This window comes from Crocuta crocuta, unplaced genomic scaffold (assembly GCF_008692635.1).
Source record: "Crocuta crocuta isolate KB4526 unplaced genomic scaffold, BGI_CrCroc_1.0 scaffold181, whole genome shotgun sequence".
In the NCBI taxonomy this organism is placed as follows: Eukaryota; Metazoa; Chordata; class Mammalia; order Carnivora; family Hyaenidae; genus Crocuta; species Crocuta crocuta.
This window is the reverse complement of record NW_027527952.1, coordinates 1,414,307-1,435,152: the sequence shown is the minus strand read 5'-3', so window position 1 is coordinate 1,435,152 and position 20,846 is coordinate 1,414,307. Positions and strand designations below refer to the sequence as shown.

At 40.1% G+C, this 20,846-nt stretch overlaps 1 protein-coding gene across 3 annotated transcripts in view; it reads left to right on the top strand.

The window, feature by feature from the left end:
* ARL15 (ARF like GTPase 15) overlaps positions 1-19,910 on the top strand; it is a 401,299-nt gene extending 381,389 nt beyond the window's left edge. For all 3 annotated transcript variants that reach the window (XM_077752508.1, XM_077752509.1, XM_077752510.1), the window contains exon 5: positions 17,227-19,910. In XM_077752508.1, the coding sequence (XP_077608634.1) occupies positions 17,227-17,379 (153 nt within the window). In that variant the 3' untranslated portion in view covers positions 17,380-19,910. The remainder of the gene's footprint in view (positions 1-17,226) is intronic.
* Positions 19,911-20,846: the final 936 nt, after the last annotated feature.

Here is a 20,846-nt window from a genome sequence, read left to right as displayed (position 1 = left end):
TCCAGAGTCCTAGCACAGTCCTAAAGTTGCAGAAGAGTAAAAACGTCTGAATATATAGTTATCACTGTCTTGCCTAAGACAATACTTGAAGATGGTAAGTGTAAAACAAGAATGGATAACTATTGAAAACAGAGCTACTTTTGGAAAAGCCAAAACAGCAGTGGTATTTGTAACATTTCTAGGTGGCCAAGACTTGCAAACAATCTATGAAATATTACATGCAAAAAGTCTTCACCATGCTTGAGTTGTTAGGCCTTGCTAGCCCTTACCCAAGAAAACCAGATGGGCACACACACTTTCCCAAACTATGACTCTGACATCCGAAGACCAGGAGTTATAAAGGTGTGTTATGTGTCAGTAAATGAACATTGTTGCAAGCAATGTTTAAGAAAGCAAGCTTTAGTGTTCTCTTTTTACAGGTGGGGAAATGGAGAGAAGGTGAGAGGTATGGGAACATGGGTGGGGGAAGTTCCAAGGCAGAGTGGCCATCTAGTAGAAAAGTGAAAAACAAGTGCCCTGCTAGGAGACTACTTCTTTCCAGCATAAGGGTGGCCATCCTTCCCTGGAAACCTCAAGCAACCTGAAAGAAGCAGCGGCGGCTTCATCACATCCAGTTGGTTAATCCCCTCTCTGTCAATCATTGGCGTACGATCTGAATAGACTATAAATTCACATTTCTGGAGCCACATGGTCAAAATAGCACTTTATATTCAGTGTGAAATTCTTAAAATGAAACCCAGCTGGCAGATGGGAAGGATTCTGGGGGTTGGGGGGAATGGGGAGGGGAATATTGGGTGTGCAAGGGGTGCATGATTTTCCAGAGAGCTTTTTTTTATGCTTTGTGTAGATACAGGAATATTTTTAGGTGTCTATGATACACCACGAATGAATTTCTTAGACCTGAACTGTAAGCATCTAATTTATAGTATTTCATAAGAATCTAAAAACCATTAAGATAGTTATGCGAACCCTTCCAAATTCTTGCCCATAAGTGTAGAACGATTTGCTCATTTAGGGAACTCTCTTCAGTTCTTCCATGGGTGCTAGTTAATAAATTATATCTTTCAGTGCTTTAAATAAGTCCTTGGCTTAATAACCTAATTTAAAAGAGAGAGGGAGAGACCAGCTAGTTCAGCTCACTTCTGTCTCCATCGCGTGTTCAGAACTTCTGCCCCTTATGTTGTTCATGTTTGTTCCGTGTCCTTCTCCTTCCTCAAGTTGTATGGGAAGTAGCCCATGTCTCTGTGACTTACAGAACCAGACAGACTGCACTCCAGAACATGGTACTTTTGGTTACTGATCCAAGACCTGCAACCCATAGGTCATTCCAGACATCTCCACAGTTTATCACATCAGCTTGTCCCTCTTGACAGCACCCAAGAGCAGTTCAACCTGTGACCTGGTTATTACATACGTGGTGTCTGTGACTTCATGTAAGAAGTCAGGATTCAAATAGTTAGCAGCTGTAAGAAACGTCAACTTGCGCGAATGTTTTTATGAAAACCACGTGCTGCATTTAACTTGCTAAGAAGTGTGCAGGTTATGTGTGTTGTGTGTCTGGATGAGAAGCTGGATTCAAATAGGCAAGAATTTATTTCTCCTATCCTTCTTTCTCTAGAGCCACATCCTCTTTCTGTGTGAAAGATTAGATGTCATGAGCATGCACCTAAAATTTACAAACGCTGTTCGAGGGCTTTGAAGTCTAGATCATCTTAGGTGGTTAAACTGATGAAAACAAGGTATCAGGTACTTCATTTACTAAAAACAAGGTTGCAGTACACAGAGTAAATGCTGTTTACAGCCATCATTTTATTTTATTACTGACATTTAACTTATAGTTAAAAATAGCCCAACCACCAGTTGTCAGATCTCGGCATTATATGATTTTTATTTTTAAATACTGCGATAGAATCACCTTATACGCATGGATATGGGATAAAGGCATAAGGAAACAGATAATAACTTCAAGGTAAGACTGTTCTTCAGAGCAACAGCAGTTCCCTGGAGTGCTGGAAGGGTAGGAAATAGGAATCCAGGGCAGTGGCTAAGAAAAGTACTTTATAATTGATTCTAGAAAATGGGAATAAGTTCTATTTAGAAAATATTTTGCAGATACATTAAAGATAATGTTTATTTTGTTAAAGAATATGGTATTTAATGACACCCTATCCAGTTTTGACCCTACTGTATATTCATAGATGTGAATAGTAAATATCTGTATGGGAGACTACAGGGGTGTGGCTATCAATATGGATTTGAGTGTTTTACTTATTTATATGCTACTCTCTTTCCTGAAAGGATGTGACACGGGTATTGATTCTGACAGTGGATGTGATTTTATGGAACACTCTAAACTTCCAACCAAAGTGGGTGTTAATGACTTCCCCCTGAGAAGGCTTTTGATTCAGACAGAATAAAAAGTGTGATTTGAAACTGTTAAAAAGCCCCCTTATCTGACCTGATCTGAACTGCTAGTTGAAGAGTTAATGAAGAAAAAGTTGGTTAGTGTCTTGTCACTGAAAAAAAATAAACATATGTCCTAAATAATTCAATTTAAAACATACAAACCGTACTGTCTTTTGCTGTTGGTCGAAGGCCTTTTCTTTGAGCATGTGGCCATTAATCAGAGTTCTGTATCATATTTATTGCACAAAATACAGCCATTACCTATGATTTCCAATTCCTGTTTCTTTAAAATAGAGCCATAAGATAAAATAAAACCAGAAGTTTAAGACACGTGGGAGGCAATGTGCACCTTCACCTGCCTTTATACTTGTCTCATTGAAATCTAATTCGACAGCACTTTGTTTTTAGTGACTTAACCTTTATTGAGTTCTTTGAACATATTCCATTGAGTTTCTCGTAGAAAAATAAATCGTCTTTTCAATTTCCTATTTTATCCATTGATGCTGTATTTAATGATTTGACTATCATTGATAATAATGACAAATATGATGGCCTCAGTGGGAAACGTGAAACAGCCTGAGAGCAGACATGAGCAGATATGCCAGAGAAGTGGTCCCCAGGTGTGAGCGTCAAGTGAGCAACCAGCTTCATTCTAAGCTTGTACCCCCAGGGCGTGGGCATTCACAATGTCCGTCATTATCTTGAACCCAGGCAGTGAAGAGTCGGTTAACCCTAGGTGATTAAGTGAAGGTTAATTGACAGAGCTTTTATTGTAACTGTATGAGATTTTGTTTTGACACCAGCTAAAGATCTGTCCTTACCTGAAACTACTTGATATTTAATTCATATCATGCCCTCAGTCCATTTTTTGGATCAGCTGTGTGGCAAACATTATTATTGCCATGGTGCCTTCCAGTTTTTCATGGAACTTGTTCCACCTGACTTGACTTAGTCCCTGACATACCTACCTGATACTTGTCCGTCTCTTCCAAGTAAGCACCATGAGGCCCTGAGACATGTTCACCTTTGTATCCTGAGGGCCTGAAACCATGAATGAGTAGTAACAGTAAAAAGAGGGAAAGGTCACTTTTTTTTTTTTTTTGGTGCATTTGTTTCAGCCCAATAAAATGTTTTGACTTGTCCCCACCAAGGTTGGTTGATCTCTACTTTGAGCAAGAAAGAAGGACAGAGAGTAATAGTAGTGACCCGTGGAGCTCCCTGATGTAGCTCCTGATCTCCTTTGGCACTCCAGTTCCTAAAACTCCTAATTCCAGGGAAGAGACCTGATGGTTCTTGCTGATAAATCATAGACTGTATCATTAACAGGGTCTTTGTTCTTTGATTTTACCTTAAAAGATCAGTTCAGAACAGTGTCTCAACCTCAGCATTATTGACATTTCAGGCTAGACAGTTCTTGGTGGAGGCAGGGACGGAGAGGGGGAGGGGGGACTGTCCTGAGCATTGTAGGATGATTAGTGGCATCCCTGACCATTACCCACCAGATNCCCCATTGCGACAACCAGAAATATCTGCACACATTGCCAAACATCCCCTGAGGGAGTACAGTCACCTTTCCCCTCCATTAAGAACTAGTGCCTTGGACTAGTGCTGGTTTGACAACTAGGACTCAAGGCCATGCTAACAGTGCTGTGCTAAATCCAGTCAGTGGCTTTTGGAACCTTCCTTTCTGGTGTTCTCTTTATGTCCGATTGTAATGTTCTCCAGACTTGTCTTTCACAGGCTTTATTCTGAGTTCAACTAGTCCTGTGTGGGTTTTTTTGGCTAAAATTCCTCAGGACGGATTACCACTCAGCTTTTCTTTCCTCAGACTGCCTGCAAGCCTCTTTCCAAGCTCATATTTCTCAGTTGCCAGGATATTAGGCTCCTGGCCGTATTGACAGTAGGAAAAGAAATTCTCTCCCTGTGACTAACAATATGGCAGTTCATTTGAAGGCCGTTTGTTACCTGTTCCCCCTGCTCAGATGTGTTATCGAGGTGACTGTCCGTTTTCTCTGCCTCTCCCCCTGCCCCCATCTCTCCACGCCTTCCTGTTTTTCCTTTTCCTCCCAGTGTTTCCATGGTGGCTCCTTGCTGGAGCCAGAGGACAAACTGCTGACAGGAACATCCCTTGAATATCTCTGCATCTGGACAGGGCCGTTGGCACCCTCCATTGGCGGCTAAGCAATGCGTGGCTTGCCATATTTGTCTCCTGTTTAAAGCCCAAGAATTTGAATCTGCCCCAAAGTCTAAATGTTGTCGTTGTTAGGACAGAGTGCTGCCATAGTACCACAAGGCTAGTATTAAACATGTTTGTTTGGGTTCCATATATTAATATTTTGGAGTGTTACTCCTAGTGTTGCTTCTCCACACCTCACAGCTGCAAGATTAAGATAGGGGACATATAGTCCATTACACAAGCCAAATAAGCAAGGCCATATAAACTATTTTTTTAAAAGGTATTTGTGTTTTTAACAAGCTGTAGCTATTGTTCAAACTTACTTTTTCCTAATGTTTTGTTAAGTCAAAGAATCACTTGAGTTGACCAACTGGTAGTGGTTTCGTGAAGGACACCAGTATGCAGTAAGCAAGAAGAAGAATTAGGCCTGCCAGAGTCAAAGCATGCTCTCCTGCTTGTATGATCAGGTCGCAATCAATCAAAAGTGCATTTGCAGCATGGAGCCTTGTATAGCAGAAAAAAAGCTGAATGTGAGACACCGCGAAAAAGCAATTTCAGAACATACAATAATGTTTTAAGAAACATTAAGAAACATTTGAGTTAAGAAAACTCAAAATATGAAATAGCATAGTGATTGTTGTTCATGTGTCCGCTAACATCAAGTTACCTCAGATGTTTTGTTGAAGTAAGTCTTGAGGGGATGAAAGCTGTGCCCTGGGAGGCAAGTGTTGAATTTGAAAAATACCAGGCTCCAGGTCTTCTTTCCCTCATGCCATTTTGCAGAATCACAGGCTGTGGTAGAAAACAGTGCAGTTCCGTGACACAAAAGCATGTTCTCAGCATTGAAAGGTCCCCAGAGCACATCTACCAGTCTCCTATTTTTTAAATTTTTTTCAATGTTGTTATTTATTTCTGAAAGAGAGAGGGACAACGTGAGCAGGAGAGGATCAGAGAGAGAGGGAGACACAGAATCTGAAACAAGCTCTGAGCTGGCTGTCAGCACAGAGCCCGACGCAGGGCTCAAACCCACGAACCATGAGATCATGACCTGAGCCAAAGTCGGACGCTTAACAGGCTGAGCCACCCAGGCGCCCCTACCAGTCTTTACCCAAGCATTGAGCCAGGCAGAGGAGGAATGATCTAATTGTGTTGATCCCTTTCAGTTACTGAGGCAGACACAACTGTTGGTAATTGATGAGGTTCTTTCCCCAATACCTCTTAACCCCAGAAAGTATGGAATTCATATCTTCAGCCTGTACTTTACAATACCAGCATATCTATCCACCCTCCCACCCAGCCAGCCATTTCAATATGCACAGTTAATGAGTATTAAGTTTTAAAAAAATAACCTTAAAAGAATCAATTTCATGGTGAATGCATCCAGTTAAGCAAGCCATTTAAACAACATTTTACTCGTGTGTAGCAGACCATTTTATAAGTTACTGATAGCTTTACAAGCCTGTGTTTCAGACAAGCTAATTGGTTGTCTCTGATGTGTTTGGGGCTTTCACTCATTAACTCTCCTTCCCGTCTAGTACATACTTGACTAGCTCTCATACAGTAATAGGTAGAACTGATTAAACAGCCATATTCCATTGCCAGGAAGAAAGTTTTTCATAGATCCATTTCTTCCTACTTATAATGTTTGCTTTTTTGAAATAAAGGTAAATCATAAGAAAGTATTATCTCAGACATGGACGGGCAGAATCAAGTCTAACATCCTAAACGTGTTGGTACCAAAAATGAATCTTCTTTAGAAAGAGTGGAAATGAATTGATTACAGAAGGGAAAGAGAGGAGAGCAAAAAAAATGATATGCTGTTGAAAACTGGCTGCCTCTATAATTAATGACAGTGTTATAGATGTTATTGAAAAGTCTGATGCCTGCACCTGCATGCAAAGACAAGTGCACTGATGCTTCTCTTTTCGCATATGTCAGTGCTTTCCATTCTCTGAGATAAGAATTAGATGCTTTGTTTGGACACAGATTAAAGGAATAGCTCAAAACATATGTGTCCTTTGGGTCTTGAGATTTCTGGAGTGGGTCTATTTTCCATGAGGGGTTGCTTACTTTTCTGTTTGCAAAACAATTCATTGCAGCTGCCTGTAGGCATATGTATAATAGAGTTTAAACCAATTAGACCTACAGTTTTGAAACTGCTCATGGAATCCCACCTCCTGCATGAAATCTCAGCCTAATAGAAAGGAGTGGCAACTTCTCTCCAGTGTTCAGTTTCCTTCCTTTCCTCACATTTTAATCTGAGATAAAAGACAGTATGTACTCTTCTTGCCCTTTTCATTATAGCTTCAGCTCTTCACATTTGTTTAAAAATTAATAAATGAGTATCCTCTTTATGTCTGGCATTGTAACTGTGTACATTAGAGAATACAAAATCATTTCTTCCCATTGTCTATGCCTTCAAGAAACTGAGGTCTCCTGCACATGAGAAAACTAAAAGTAATTACCCAAATCTGTGAATTTTCTCAAGTGAAAGTAGGATAGCCTCATAAATCTGAGTGAAAATAGAGTTCACCTCAGACTTGTGAAGATGCTTCATTCCCATTGAGTCTTGATACCCCAACTCATTAATTTACATGATAATTTTATCGTATTTATATCATTTGAAGGAGAAAGTAATGGCTCCATATAACTGAACTGATAAACAGCCAAAAAGTAGAAACAGCCCAAATGTTCATCAGCTGATAAACATGAATAAACAAAATATGGTATGTCCATGCAATGGAATATCATTCAGCCATGGAAAGAAACACTCATACATCTCACAACATGGATGAACCTTGAAAACGTTATGCTAAGTGAGAGGAACCGGACACTAAAGGCCATGTTTTATATGATTCCATTTATTTGAAATATCCAAAACACACAACTCCATAGAGACAAAGTAAATTAATGACTGCCAGGGGCTGGGGTAGAGGGCAAATGGGGAGTGACTGCTAACAGGTAAAGTATTTCTTTTACAAGCAGTGAAAATGTCTGGAGGTTAGAGAGCAGTGGTAAGTGCAGATACCTGTGAATATACTAACATCACTAACTTGGACACTTTTAAAAGAGCGAGTTTTACACTCTGCAAATTGTATTTCAATAAATGGAAATTAAGTGTCTGTAGAGCCAAAAGAAAAGGTGTTAAAGTGTGTGCTAAAGAAATGCAAAATCCCAGCAAGTAGTAAAGGAAATTCTTTAGAATTTTAGGAAGGGGTGTCTGCTTCTGAGAGTAGACCCCATGAAATAGGTAACGGTAACTTACATCCAGGAGCAAACACTCCCCTCTGAAGAATGGGACTTTCTTTTTGTTGTGGCAACTATTTTCATAAAGAGCCTAAGTTGGCAATGAGTGACTCCAAAAATTTTGCCCTAGATACCTGTAGCTGCAGTCACCTTTCAGCCCAAAAAATGTTTGAAAAGCAACTCAAGTTCAATGAGATGAGAACCTTGGGTACAGTGATAACCCATTTCATTTGGGATGGAAAAACTTCCCTTAATGGGAAAGTCTTTTTACCCCTGGAAAATTTAACCTTAAGAGTATAAATGATAGGAACGCCTGGGTGTGTCTGTTGGTTAAGCATCTAACTATTGATCTTAGCTCAGGTCTTGATCCAGGGTCATGAGTTAAGGCCCTTAATTGGACTCTCTTGGGCATGAAGCCTACTTAAGACAAAATTTTTAAAAAGTATAAAAATGATGAAATAACCAAATCTACAATATTATTACTTTAATTTTAAAGTATATATTACATTTAGGTCAACCTGATGTGTTCACTTTATAATTATAATAAATGTATAAAATGTTTCAGAATTGGCCTCCTGTGTAGAAAGGCATGAGAATTTAGTTAAGCTTGTAAATAGTAGTAGAAAGTACCAGAGCTTGAGAGTCCTTGAATTTATAAATTTAATTGAAGAAATGCTTAAAAATTCTTGCTGGGGCAAAAAGAAAGACTTCTTAAGTATTTGAGTATGTTCTGATTATTAGAAAAAGAAATTGAAGGGGCGCCTGGGTGGCTTAGTCGGTTAAGCGTCCGACTTTCGCTTAGGTCATGATCTCGCAGTTTGTGGGTTCAAGCCCCGCGTCGGGCTCTGTGCCGACTGCCAGCTCAGAGCCTGGAGCCTTGATTTCAGAGTCTGTATCTCCCTCTCTCTGACCCTCCCCTGCTCACGCTGTCTCTCTCTCTCTCTCTCCTAGAAATTAAAAAAAAAGAAAAGAAAAAGAAAAAGAAATTGAATATATTAAATTTATAAATGGAGTTTTGAAGTGTTTAAGAGTGGTTAATTAAACTAAGTTTATAAAAGGACCTAAACAGTATTCAACTTCCCAAATGTACTGTTAAAAGTTATAGGGACACCTGGGTGGCTTAGTCGGTTAAGCGTCCAACTTTCACTTAGGTCATGATCTCACCATTCGTGGGTTCGAGCCCCACGTCGGGCTCTGTGCTTACTGCCAGCTCAGAGCCTGGAGCCTTGATTTCAGAGTCTGTATCTCCCTCTCTCTCTGACCCTCCCCTGCTCACGCTGTCTCTCTCTCTCTCTCTCTCTCTCTCTCCTAGAAATAAATAAAAATATTTTTTAAAAAAAGTTATAAGATATATAGATAGAATGGTAAGATTTTCAAGTTGAATATAATAGCTTCAGGAAAAACTAGGTTTTAGACATTGTAAAATTAGTAAGTTGCACAGTCCTTTTTAAAATGCAAAGAAACAATAACTAATGTTGCTCTGCACTAAGGACCGTCCTTAAGGACACCAAAAACTTTATAGACTGACAGGTCGTGGACCCTGTGCCCTGGCTAGTTCTGCTGCCATTAGAAAGTCTCCACCCAAAAGAGACCCAGGCTGAACACAGAGGGGTAAAAATATGGTTTTATGACCCTTCTCTTGTCTAGTGCTGTGCTAGACTACAATCCAAAGCATCTGAAATTATAAGTGGAGGCTGGCCAGGTTGGGAAAGCCAACTTCTCTGGCCCCCTGAAGAATGAGCCAAAATGGGGAAGAACTGGCTATGCCAAGGCCTGGAAAGCCGGCCACTCAGGCCTCTCCCAGGATTCCTTGAACCCCTGCTGGACAAAGTGGGAAGCTGCAAGCTGCTTTAGCCAGGGATTGACAAGTGGTTTTGTAAAGGGCCAAGTAGTAAATATTCTAGACTTTGTGGAATATACTATCTCTGTGGCAGTCAATCAACTTTGCCATTGTAGCATGCAAGCAGCCATAGATAAGTGAGTAAGCATGGCTTTTGTTCCAATAAAACTTTATTTGTCTGGGTGCTGGGAGAACAACCAACAGTGGCTACTGCAACTATGGGCTCTGCTATTTTTAAAGTTTCTTCTACGTTAAGACTTACCCTTGAGGTGATAGGAAGACATCAGCTGGGTCTAAAAATATGAATGTCTATAGGCTGATTTTTGTGGATGGAGGCACCGTGGGTTGGAAGCAGAACGTGGAGCAAAGGCCTGCATACAGGAATCACTCCAAGCTCAGGAGGGCCAGGTAGAATCACTGGAGTGGAGGAGACACTCTACAGGAACACTGGCTGTCCTTCATTGGCCCCTGAAGACAGGAAGCATCCATAATCCATACCTCATTTCTGCCTCGACAGTGGTTGTCTGATGAGCAAGCTTTCGGGATAGAAGAATAAAACAAACCTAGGCATATCAAAAAGAGAAAATAGATCTAATTTGTTCCGTAATTCTAGGTTAGCAGATTAAGCAAAAAACAGGAATGCTGTTCAGATTCTAGATCCTACCACCAAAGCAATGGGATCATTTTATTCAACTCTCCTGGGACATGCTAGCTTCTCCTGTGCAATGGAAGACTGGGTTTCTGTATAATTATTGTCACAACATATCACATTTTGTACACATGAGAGGTTCCTTCTTGGGCAAGAAGCCTTCTCCTAATGGCAGGTCTCAATCACTGCAGGTCAAAACCTGCAGGCATTTGTCTGGTTTTTAATTATTCCAAGGTCAAGCAGGCTACACTTTGATTAAGAAAGAAGCGATCTTACCGGAACCACACTTTATGTTACACCTAGTGTTCTCAAAAGCTATCATCCATGATAGATCTGCACTCCCAAAGTCATACTGTGGTAGTGGTTAACAAAGAGTTTTCTGGTCCCTAATAGAGCTCAGGAAAAAGGAAACAATATCTGTTCTGTGTTGTAATATCTTAGGGACTATGGCAAATTGATTTTACTTGTATTATTTATTTCTGCCTTTAATGACATATTTAATACCTTCTAAGGATTTCAAAATCCTGCAAGAGGTACAATGAATAGGGGAACAGCTGGCACTGCTCTCTCTAGACTAACCTTTCTTTGAACAAGCTGCCAAGAACACACTCTGAGGAATCTTAATGACGCCCTGCCCTTTATCTCCAGACCGAGTCCTGGAGCCACGGCGTGGGTAAAGTTCTCTCTGACTTTGGTGAAGGTTACCAAGTTAAGCCTACTCTGAGCTTCTGCAATTAAGACCGCAGAACGAAGGCCCCTTTGCAAACTCACATACAAGATACACATACTTGTGTGTGCCGGTAAATGCTTAACAACCAACTCTCTGGAAAGAAAAATGTCTTGGTTTGTTGCACTTATGGATTTCCATGGTGTAAGTAGTTCAAATCCTAGCCAGTTTCATGACTCATACATTTTGACATCCTTGTACCTCAAGGTGGAAAGAGAAGGTGTACGGTCAGCATTTCAATACAAATGCTTCCACCAGGGCGACATGTTACTACAATTGGTGCATCTGCTCTGGTAATTAAAGTGAGGATTCAGGTGAAGATGAGGCAAGTACTGCTCCCTTTTTGACCATCACGGACAGTCTCCTACAAAATTTCACAGTTCATTCAGGCTCTCTTAGCATCTTATTCATTGGAGCCCTGGTGTAAATTTATCATCCAGACCATACTTTTATGAAAGAGTTGAAAAACCAACATGAGCCTGTCCTTAAAAAAAAAAAAAAAAAAAAACCATTATTCATATAGTTATTTTAAAAACACAAGCTATGCAATGGACATGTTGTATATTTAAAAAGGCCAGAAAGCTATAATGGATCTTCTGGGTCAAACGCACGGAGTTGCATTCTCTTGCTCGTGCCTATCAGATCCCTCTGCCTATCAGATCCACAGCTTCAGCTCTTCTTGCAAGCTCACTGTATTTTGCTTGTGATCCTCACCCAGTGTCCCTACTGTCTTGTCTTACCTGTTACTGATCAGTTTGAAAGGAGCTGTAGGGGCACCGGGTGGCTCAGTTGGTTAAGTGTCCGATTTTGACTCAAGTCATGATCTCAATGCTTATGGGTTTGAGCCCCCAGTCAGGCTCTATGCCAACAGCTCAGAGCCCAGATCCTGCTTCAGATTCTGTGTCTCCCTCCCTCTCTGCCCCTCCCCTGCTCACATTCTGTGCTTGTGCCTCCCCCCGCCACACTCTCAAAAATAAATATTTAAAAAAATTGAAAGGAGCTTAAGTTGTCAGCCTGCACTCCTTCATGAGACTAATTCCTTTTCCAGAGGTGAAGAAAGAATGTGCCTTTATTTCTAAAGTGTTAGAACATTCTCCTACTGAGATACTTCTTTTCCAAATTGACTTACGTGACTTAAGATTTATTCTGATACTCCTGTCTCTTTATTTTATTCAGTTACTTTTCTTCCATTTGAAGTATAATCAGGATGCTACGAATGAGTGAAAAAGCCTTTGGTTAACAGTACAGTATTAAGCAGTCTTTTACGGTCACCGAAAAGCCAGAGGTGGAGGGGCTTGTAATCTCATTAATACAAATCTTATTAATATTAATACAAATCTTAATAAGCCTCTTCAGGCTGCTGTTTCTGTTTTCGGTTTGACGGTATTCTGCTCTAATCAGTGGAACCCCACACATTGGCGGTGGAACGCCAGCACAGGTGGCTCGTGAAAGCACACTCATGCTGCCTTCACACACCCAACAGTGTCGTTCAGGAAGTGGTGGTTGAATGGGAGGGTTGGGAAGCCAGCTCTCGGGATGCACATTCTCAAAGCTCCTTGTATTGATCTTCACCCTACTGTAGTGCACCACAGCCACCCTCAGGTCTAAAGAGGTCCATTATAATCTGCTAATTTTTCCCAGGAGTATATGCATTGTGTGTAGGTGGGGATCTAGAGAAGTGCAGGCAGAACAGATATCCAGCTTCTATAGAAGATCTCTTCTATAGCCTCAGGGCAAGAGACACCTGCGTTAACAGGGACAAGACCTCAGGTGGAGTTGTGGACTTAGGAAGGGGGGTGGGGCATGTTTAGTTACTGCGAAGACTGGTTGATGCTAATGGCATTGAGTTCACGAGAACTAGGGGTGATGTTTTCTAGGATGCGCAACACAGTCCCACGCAGTAAAGAATCGTCACATGCCCTAACCCCTTTTTTAATGTCTTACAACATAATCGTGTGGGTCAAAGCACTGTTTATAAATATCTGAGTTGAGAACTCTGTCACATAAAAACACTAAGTCATCCCTTTTGGACTCTTCTCTCCCCTGATCCCCAGAGAGTTTAAAGAAAAATGAGGCCAACTCTGGGCACACACTACTTACATGCTTTAATAACAAAAATAGGAAAAACAAGCAGTTTATTATTATAAATGAAATGAGATTTGTAGGCTTTTAAAAGGAAAGACCTATCATTGCAGGTCAGAAACTATTTACATGACTTCTAGAAATTTAGTCACAACAGGTTTGCAAAAATTAAAATAAAATTTTTGCTGGTGAAGTTAGGGCAAGAAAGGAGAATCAATGAGTATTGTTAGAGAACCCCATTAGAAGTCCTGCAAGTAGGAAAGGATTATTATTTCTCTGCTCAAAGAAGCATAAAGGACATCTCCTGCCCAATGAGGGGGTCTCCTGTGCTCTGTAATGTCTCCGGTCACACGGCTACTGCCAACACAAGCAGCAATGTGATGGTGCCGAGTTATCTGTGTTACATTAGGACTTCACAATAAATCCAATGCGTGAATCACAGAACCCAGTAACACACGTCACCCCGCAGTAGCATGAGTGAAGAAGGGCTGTGATGACATAGCTAAAATAGGTTGGCTGCTTATGGTGGCTTTGTTTTCCTATCTCTAGGGTGGACACATGGCCACTAACAAATGCCCACTCTCTGTGGCTAACCCGAAAATAGCCAACTGACTACAGGTTGCCAGGCAGCTGTATTCTGATGTCATTGCCCCAAGTGCCATCTCTAGAAGCCAATGTGAAACAGTCATCTCTTCCTTCTTCCAGCAGTTTCCAGTGAACAATAATATCCAAGCAGCTGATTAAGTATTCAAAATATATGATTTATATATTGGTCAAACTTAAACACCTCTCCTTAAAAAAAAAAAAAAGCCATGGTGGACAAGTCAAATGTACCTATAATTTGTGTCTTAATAATACAGAGGAAGTGAAATTTGAAGTTCAGGTTAATATAAAGAAACTAAAATGAAAAGGTTAACCTAACAGAAAAGTTCGAGTCAGACCATGAGGTCTCCATCTTCCCTTCTTTCTTGTATTATCTGCTTTGTTTTTAGAAACCTGAAACTCGGGGTAGTGAAAAGCTATGTTCCGGCAGCAAACAGTCACTCACTGTCCTTGAATCTCACTGAAATGCCAGACTTGTTTTAAAATTGATATTATAAGTGTAGGGTGGTGTGGAATCATTTGGATACCAGTCAGGGGAATATGGCAGGGTCAGATACCCACTTAGGTTACAGATCTGAAAATCTCGGGTTATGCAGCCATATTTGTCAGCTTAACACCATTAGGCTCCTTTATCTGGTGACCACCCTGTAATCAAACCTTCCATTTCCTTCTCATGTTTCATATTCAGCAGGAACAACTTCTGAAGTGTAACTACCTTCAGACATCTTTATTATCTTCCAAGTGTGCCTACACAGTAGTCTATATTTTCAGTTGCCTAGAAACCAACTTAACAACTACTTAAATCCTTTCTGGGGTGGTTGGGGTTTTGTTTTTTGTTCTGTTTTGTTTTGTTTTGGTCTGGTCTGTATTGCAAAATACCACAACTTGTATTTGCTGATTACTTAAATCTAGCATTGTTTTCAAATTAACTGTTAATATGCCACCAGGATCAGTTCCATGAATTTTTAAGTGAACCGTTTGAAGGAAGTATTCTTAGTAACATATATTTACTGTGTTAGTCTTTTTCTTTATTTAAATATTGTTGAGTTTCTTGCCACCAGTCCCTTTCTCATTATTAGCATATTTAAAGTGCTGCCTCTTTAGATTTGAGGTTATGAAATGTGGCAAGCATATAACTTCTTCACGTACCAGATCTTGGATGTTACGTGCTCTGCCCCTCTTGATGGGAGGCGTTATTGATCAAATACCGGATTGCATTTTAAGCACTTGGTAGTGCAGTCTGAAGCCCCACTTTGTGGGAAAAGCAAGGAGACTGACATCTCTGATTGTAAACTCTTCAGAGCACCCAGCTGCTCCTCCAAGCCATAGACGTAAACATGTCCCCACCTGGCCCCCCCACCAACTCTTCTCTTCCCCTGCTGGCCAGTGGCTCCCGTGGTGAGGCAGAGCTGGTCTAGTACTACTTGTTGCACAAGCAATTTCAGATGCTCTTGGAAGTAAGTTGTTTTCAGTGCTCTAAAGAAAAGAAAGTGAAAGAATGGACCTTACATTTTCCTTAAGGGAGAATCCTCTTAACAACATGATTTGTAAAATACCTGGGGCAAAAGCCGTTCTGAAGTCGTATACCCATTCTCTGATCTGAAATGAGATGTTCATTACTTTACTTTTTAGAAGCAAAATTAGTGAGAGTCCTCCCCTTTTCACAGGCTTTATCTTTAAGTAGTAGTATTTATTATTAATTTGCAGACTATTTAAAGAAGGACTGTGGGGACACGCTTGACCTGTAGAATGTTAGCATAATTGTGGTTCCTAAGTTAGCATAAAAATGTAGTATTTCTTACATATATATTCCTGCACACATGAAAAAGTGTACACATTTTTTTTTAATGTTTTATTTATTTCTAGGAGAGAGAGAGACAGCATGAGCAGGGGAGGGTCAGAGAGAGAGGGAGTCACAGACTGAAAGAGGCTCCAAGCTCTGAGCTGGCAGTCAGCACAGAGCCCGACGCGGGGCTTGAACCCACGAACTGCGAGATCATGACCTAAGCGAAAGTCGGACGCTTAACCGACTAAGCCACCCAGGCGCCCCACTGTACACATATTTTAATATCACTTTGGTGATGTACCTCTGCTATAGTCTGATACTTGCAATGATAAAGACAAAATGAAACCACATTTGGGAATGGCATATGGTTGAGACACTTTCTTTTTCTAGGTCAAGTATTGATTAAGGTAAGACTTGGAATTTTCCATAGCACATGGGATTTAATGAAATTTGTTGACCAAGAATGTCTTCGAACATTAGTTCTTCTCATGTTGCTACTCACTGTATTCTATGTTATATAAACATCACTGGGCTATAAATATGGTGTCCTGTTCTTTTTTTTTTTTTTTTTAATGTTTTATTTATCTCAGAGAGAGACAGCGTAAGCAGGGGATTGTCAGAGAGAGAGGGAGATACAGAATCCGAAACAGGCTCCGGGCTCTGAGCTGGCTGTCAGCACAGAGCCTGACATGGGGCTCGATCCCACGAACTGTCAGATCATGACCTGAGCCGAAGTAGGATGCTTAACCAACTGAGCCACCCAGTGCCTCTATGGTGTCCTGTTCTTGTGTGATGTAGTGTGGGGGAGGGGAGGGGAGTTTTATGAACTTTGTGCTTTATCATACCCTTTAAGAGATCATCGATACTTCTGGAAGACATAACAGTTTGATATTCCTTCACAGTCAGGAGTTAGAAGTCCTGGATACTATTAGTACTCTAGCCAGTGTAATTAAGAATGACTTGTGACTGGATATTAATCAAACAGGTTTTTAAGATAGCAAATTATCTGCCCACATACCAGTTATAAGGTCGTGATTTTTACTTCCCTGAAAATTCAGGACTAGGAAAAGAAAAAGCTGGGAGACTTTACATATGTTTGTATACATATACAAGTTTATATATGCATGCGTGCACACAAACACCCTCGGTTTCTATCCTTTTGTCTAAAAAATGCTTCCCCGGGTCTTGAATATAGATACTACAAACTTAAGGGAGAGAGAGAAAAGATTATTTGAATTATAATTTTTGTTGTGCATGTGTTTGATAAAATAATTAAGTCTTGAGCAATTGATACAGTATATACTAAATTGTCACCAGTTTTAGTAAGTTAGCAAGGGGAATGGTAGTGAAAGTTGCTCTGCTAGACTTGTTTTGATTGAATTGAATCTTTTGGCATCTGCAGCATATTTTGCCCTGTGTAACGGTACATGTAATTCCTTCTTAGACCTCATCAGACCTCCCATGCTGATAAATGTATGGGTGAAATGGTGGCTTGCAAGCAGGTCACTCACCCCTAAAGAAAACAGTCCTGGGTCACTACATATAACCCACATTATAACAACAGCTGCGGACGGAGTTCTAGCAAGTCCTAAGCATCACAGTTCATATAAGTTCTCCTTGAAATCCCTCCCATAATTCATCACTATCAGAATTTTGGAATAAGAAAAGCTCTGATGTAACTAATAACATATTTATGTTTTCCCCCCTTAAGGTCAAAAAATATTTTGAGCTTGAACCACTTGCACGTGGAAAACGCTGGATTCTGCAGCCCTGCTCGCTGGATGACACAGATGCACTGAAAGACAGCTTCTGTCGGCTGATAAATTTGTTAGAAGAAAAAGACCATGAAGCTGTAAGAATGTGAAATCTGGCAAAGAACACGGGTTCCCAAAGGCCTTGAACCTATCGTGTTAGTTTCTCATTTTAATTTTATTTTGGTATCAAGACTTTAATGGCTTCAGTATCTATTTTCTTCTAGTTATCTCAGACTCCCATCTCTCTATTCAAGTGAATATTCTATAAATCAGGTGAATTATCATCGGCATTAACGTCAAGTACACACTACTGAGAGAGAATTTATTCTCTGTTTACCACTAATTATCTTCACTGCATGTCTTTTCCTTCTGTTGTTCTAAGCAGCTCTTCTATACTCTGTGCTAAAATGGATGGAATTTGTGGCTCAGAGAAATCAAATCCCTTATGAAGGACTCAGGGAGACTCTGAACTTTGACTTGTTTTCCCTGGGTTTGGGGGTAGAGTGTTATGTGACTGGGGCTCCTCATAATATGTCTGTTGTTTCAGGTTTTTATTTTATTTTATCATGTTTTACTTTTTAGTTTTTTGTAAATGGGCCTTATGGGTTATGAGAGAAAAATGAGCACCTAAGACTTCAATTAATCACCTTATCAGAGAAAATTAACTTGAAAGAACTTAAAGACAAGATGCATAATTTCCTTGATTACATCCAAAGTCTCACTCCCCTTTTAAGAGTAAGACTTTTAGTCTTTGAGAAGAGAGGGAATTTAGGCACAATGCATGTGTCATTGATTACTCTTTCATCAAGTCCTCAAATATTTTTTTTAATGGAAAGACATCCCTGCCTAAAGTCAAGCTACAACGTACTATAGGTATCATTTTTCTAAAATTCTCAAGTGTTTGATTGAAAGAAAGAAAATAATGCTTAAAATAACAGATACAGTTTTTAAAAACAGCCAAATGAAGTATAGTTGACCGTGGCTAGGGTTTTGGCTGGCTCGGATTGACAAAGGTAACAAAGATAGAATCCCTATATTCATCCATTAAGTGCTAATGGAGTTTAATGGAGTCGCTTATTGTCTCCAACTAGTAATTAACGGTCTAGCAGTATTCCTATTATAAACCTCTATTTTCAGGGGTTTCAGTGTGCCCTTAAAAATGTGCTGGGGCTACAGCAAATCATTTTAGGGCTTAGATTCAGTCTTTGGCACTCTTTTTTTTCCCATTTAATTTAAATGATAAGATTATGTAGAGATAAAGGTGCAGTTTTACTAAGGTTTGGCACCTTTGACCTTTTCTAAATCAAGAATAATCTATGGATATTGAAGTTTATGGATGTAATACTCTTTGGCACATTTTGTAGATTTTTGACCACTTAAAATGCAAAATGGCCAAATGATACAAATGTGCTCCTTTCACCTGAGCAATAAAAACACGTTTGTAATTTTTAGGTAGCATAGACTGGTTCTCAAATACCACAGACCCACACTGTACTACAGGGTGATGTCATACCTTGTAAGTCTCCAGAAGATAGACATCACTCAAATATAGCTTTTGTGGTTTAATCTCGTAGGTGGACTTTAATGAAATCATTCCCTTTGAAACATCGAATACTTCTTTAAGCTTTTTTTTTTCTTCCCATGGAATGGATCCAAAAAGATTCATATTCAATCTTGTCTCCAGCATCCTTGAATATTTTTACACTGTGTAATCCGTGAGCAGCACAAAACTTTTATTCCGATGACCAGTGACACAATTCCCGCGTTCATTCTGTTCTGTTGTGCTCACGTTCCGTGACAAATAAATGATTATTAGGCATTGCTTTCTCTGCAAGTTCATTAAATGTAGAATGTTGTCTTTTTAAGATACTGTGGCTGAGTGCTCCTAAGCCATCTGTTAAATGACTTCCCGTTGTCTGTGTGTGTGTGTGTGTTCATGTGTGCGCCAGTGATGGGCTTCTTCTCAGACCCACGACTGTCTGCAGTGTCTCAGCCGTCAGAATGAAAACATTATCAATCAGTACCCAACAACAGCTGTTTTTGACAAGTTTCTGTCTGACGCCTAATGCTTTACAACTGTCAATAAGGCTCCTTCTTTGTCTGGCAGTTCGGCGCTCACTGTGTTGCTGCTTCCTTGCGGCATCCTGTCCTTGTAACCCTAGAATTGGCCGTGTTTTGGAAATCCACTTGGGGGGCAGGGAGGGGGTTTGGATGGGTGAGTGTGGATGGGTGGCGGGTGTGCATGTACGTCTATTCCTATTTTCGTGTAAAGTGCCACAGGTGTGTTAGTTTGCATATTCCAATATTATATAGGAAAAACAGTCTGTTATGTATTTCTTCACTTAGCTTCTTGTTATATTTATGGAAGTCACCCGTTTTTGTACCTTCTTAGCTAAAGCAGTTGCCTTTTTGTAATGGCAATTAATTTATACGACAAAACTTTGTATCTACTGTAGTTTATAGTATGGTTGCTAATTAACTGCCACATCGCCCTGTCTTTCTATTTTAAAAGATCTGTATGTATCCTTAGAGGTTAACAGATTCGTGTGGACAATTGCTAGACAAGAAGACCTTGTATTGTCCATGATTTATACACGATTTCCACTATCTTCAAATGAAAATAAACGCTGAGTAGAATTGATGTTTTCGGACTGACTCCTTTCAAGCTTTTAGCATTTGGGAGTCGCAGATTTCTGTTTACATTTGTGTTGCCTGTTTAAGTCTTCAAAATAAGTTCTGCTGCTCTTGGGTCAAAACAAATGATTAATTCACATTTCCTTTGAAGCCATTGTGAAAACTTTAGAAGACAAAAAAAAAGCAAGTGTCTTTTCCAGTTGGTTTGTCTTCAGCAGTGACTTTCATTGGAGCTGTTCCTTCAGAATGAATGAGCAGAGTCGAGATGTTAATGCAAAGTGTCATCTTTCAGTCAAAGCATCATTTTAGAATATTTGCTGTGAAAAGCAATGTTCTGAGAGGGACTGGGACAGTGAACTATTTCCCACAGTGGTGATTGCTGCCCTGAGGAAATAAATATTTTTAAGTGTCTTGAGGAAGTGCTGTGTATTTACAGGTCCATCTTTAAGAATGGGAGTATTCTGTAATAGAGAAAGAGAGTGAGAAAGAAAAATAAAAAAGATAGATGGATGGAAGAAGACAGAGAAAGAAAAAGGAAAAAAAAAGAGTACATGGTAGAAGAGGAAAAATTCAAACCCCAGCTCTTGTTTGGTCCCGAATGCAACATTAGCCCGACACATCCTTTGACTACTCACAACACTTCACTTCTAAGCTGGAATTCACCCTGTGTTCGTAGTTCCATTTGCAAGGTAGGCAATTAGTAGTTACCAAGTTCGGAAGCATCTCAGACCTATCCAAGCAAATGTGGACAGAACTGGAAAATTTTGAAGCAAACGGGTTTCCTTAATGTCCAGATGGGATATTCAGACTCGAGTGGAAATCTCATATATTCATGCCTGGCTTCATCCTCGTTATAATTTGAGAGTGCATTTTCATTAACCTTCTGACCTAATGGTGCAAACAGAAAGGGAAAAGTATGTGGAGGAGGATGGGGAAGTGGGAG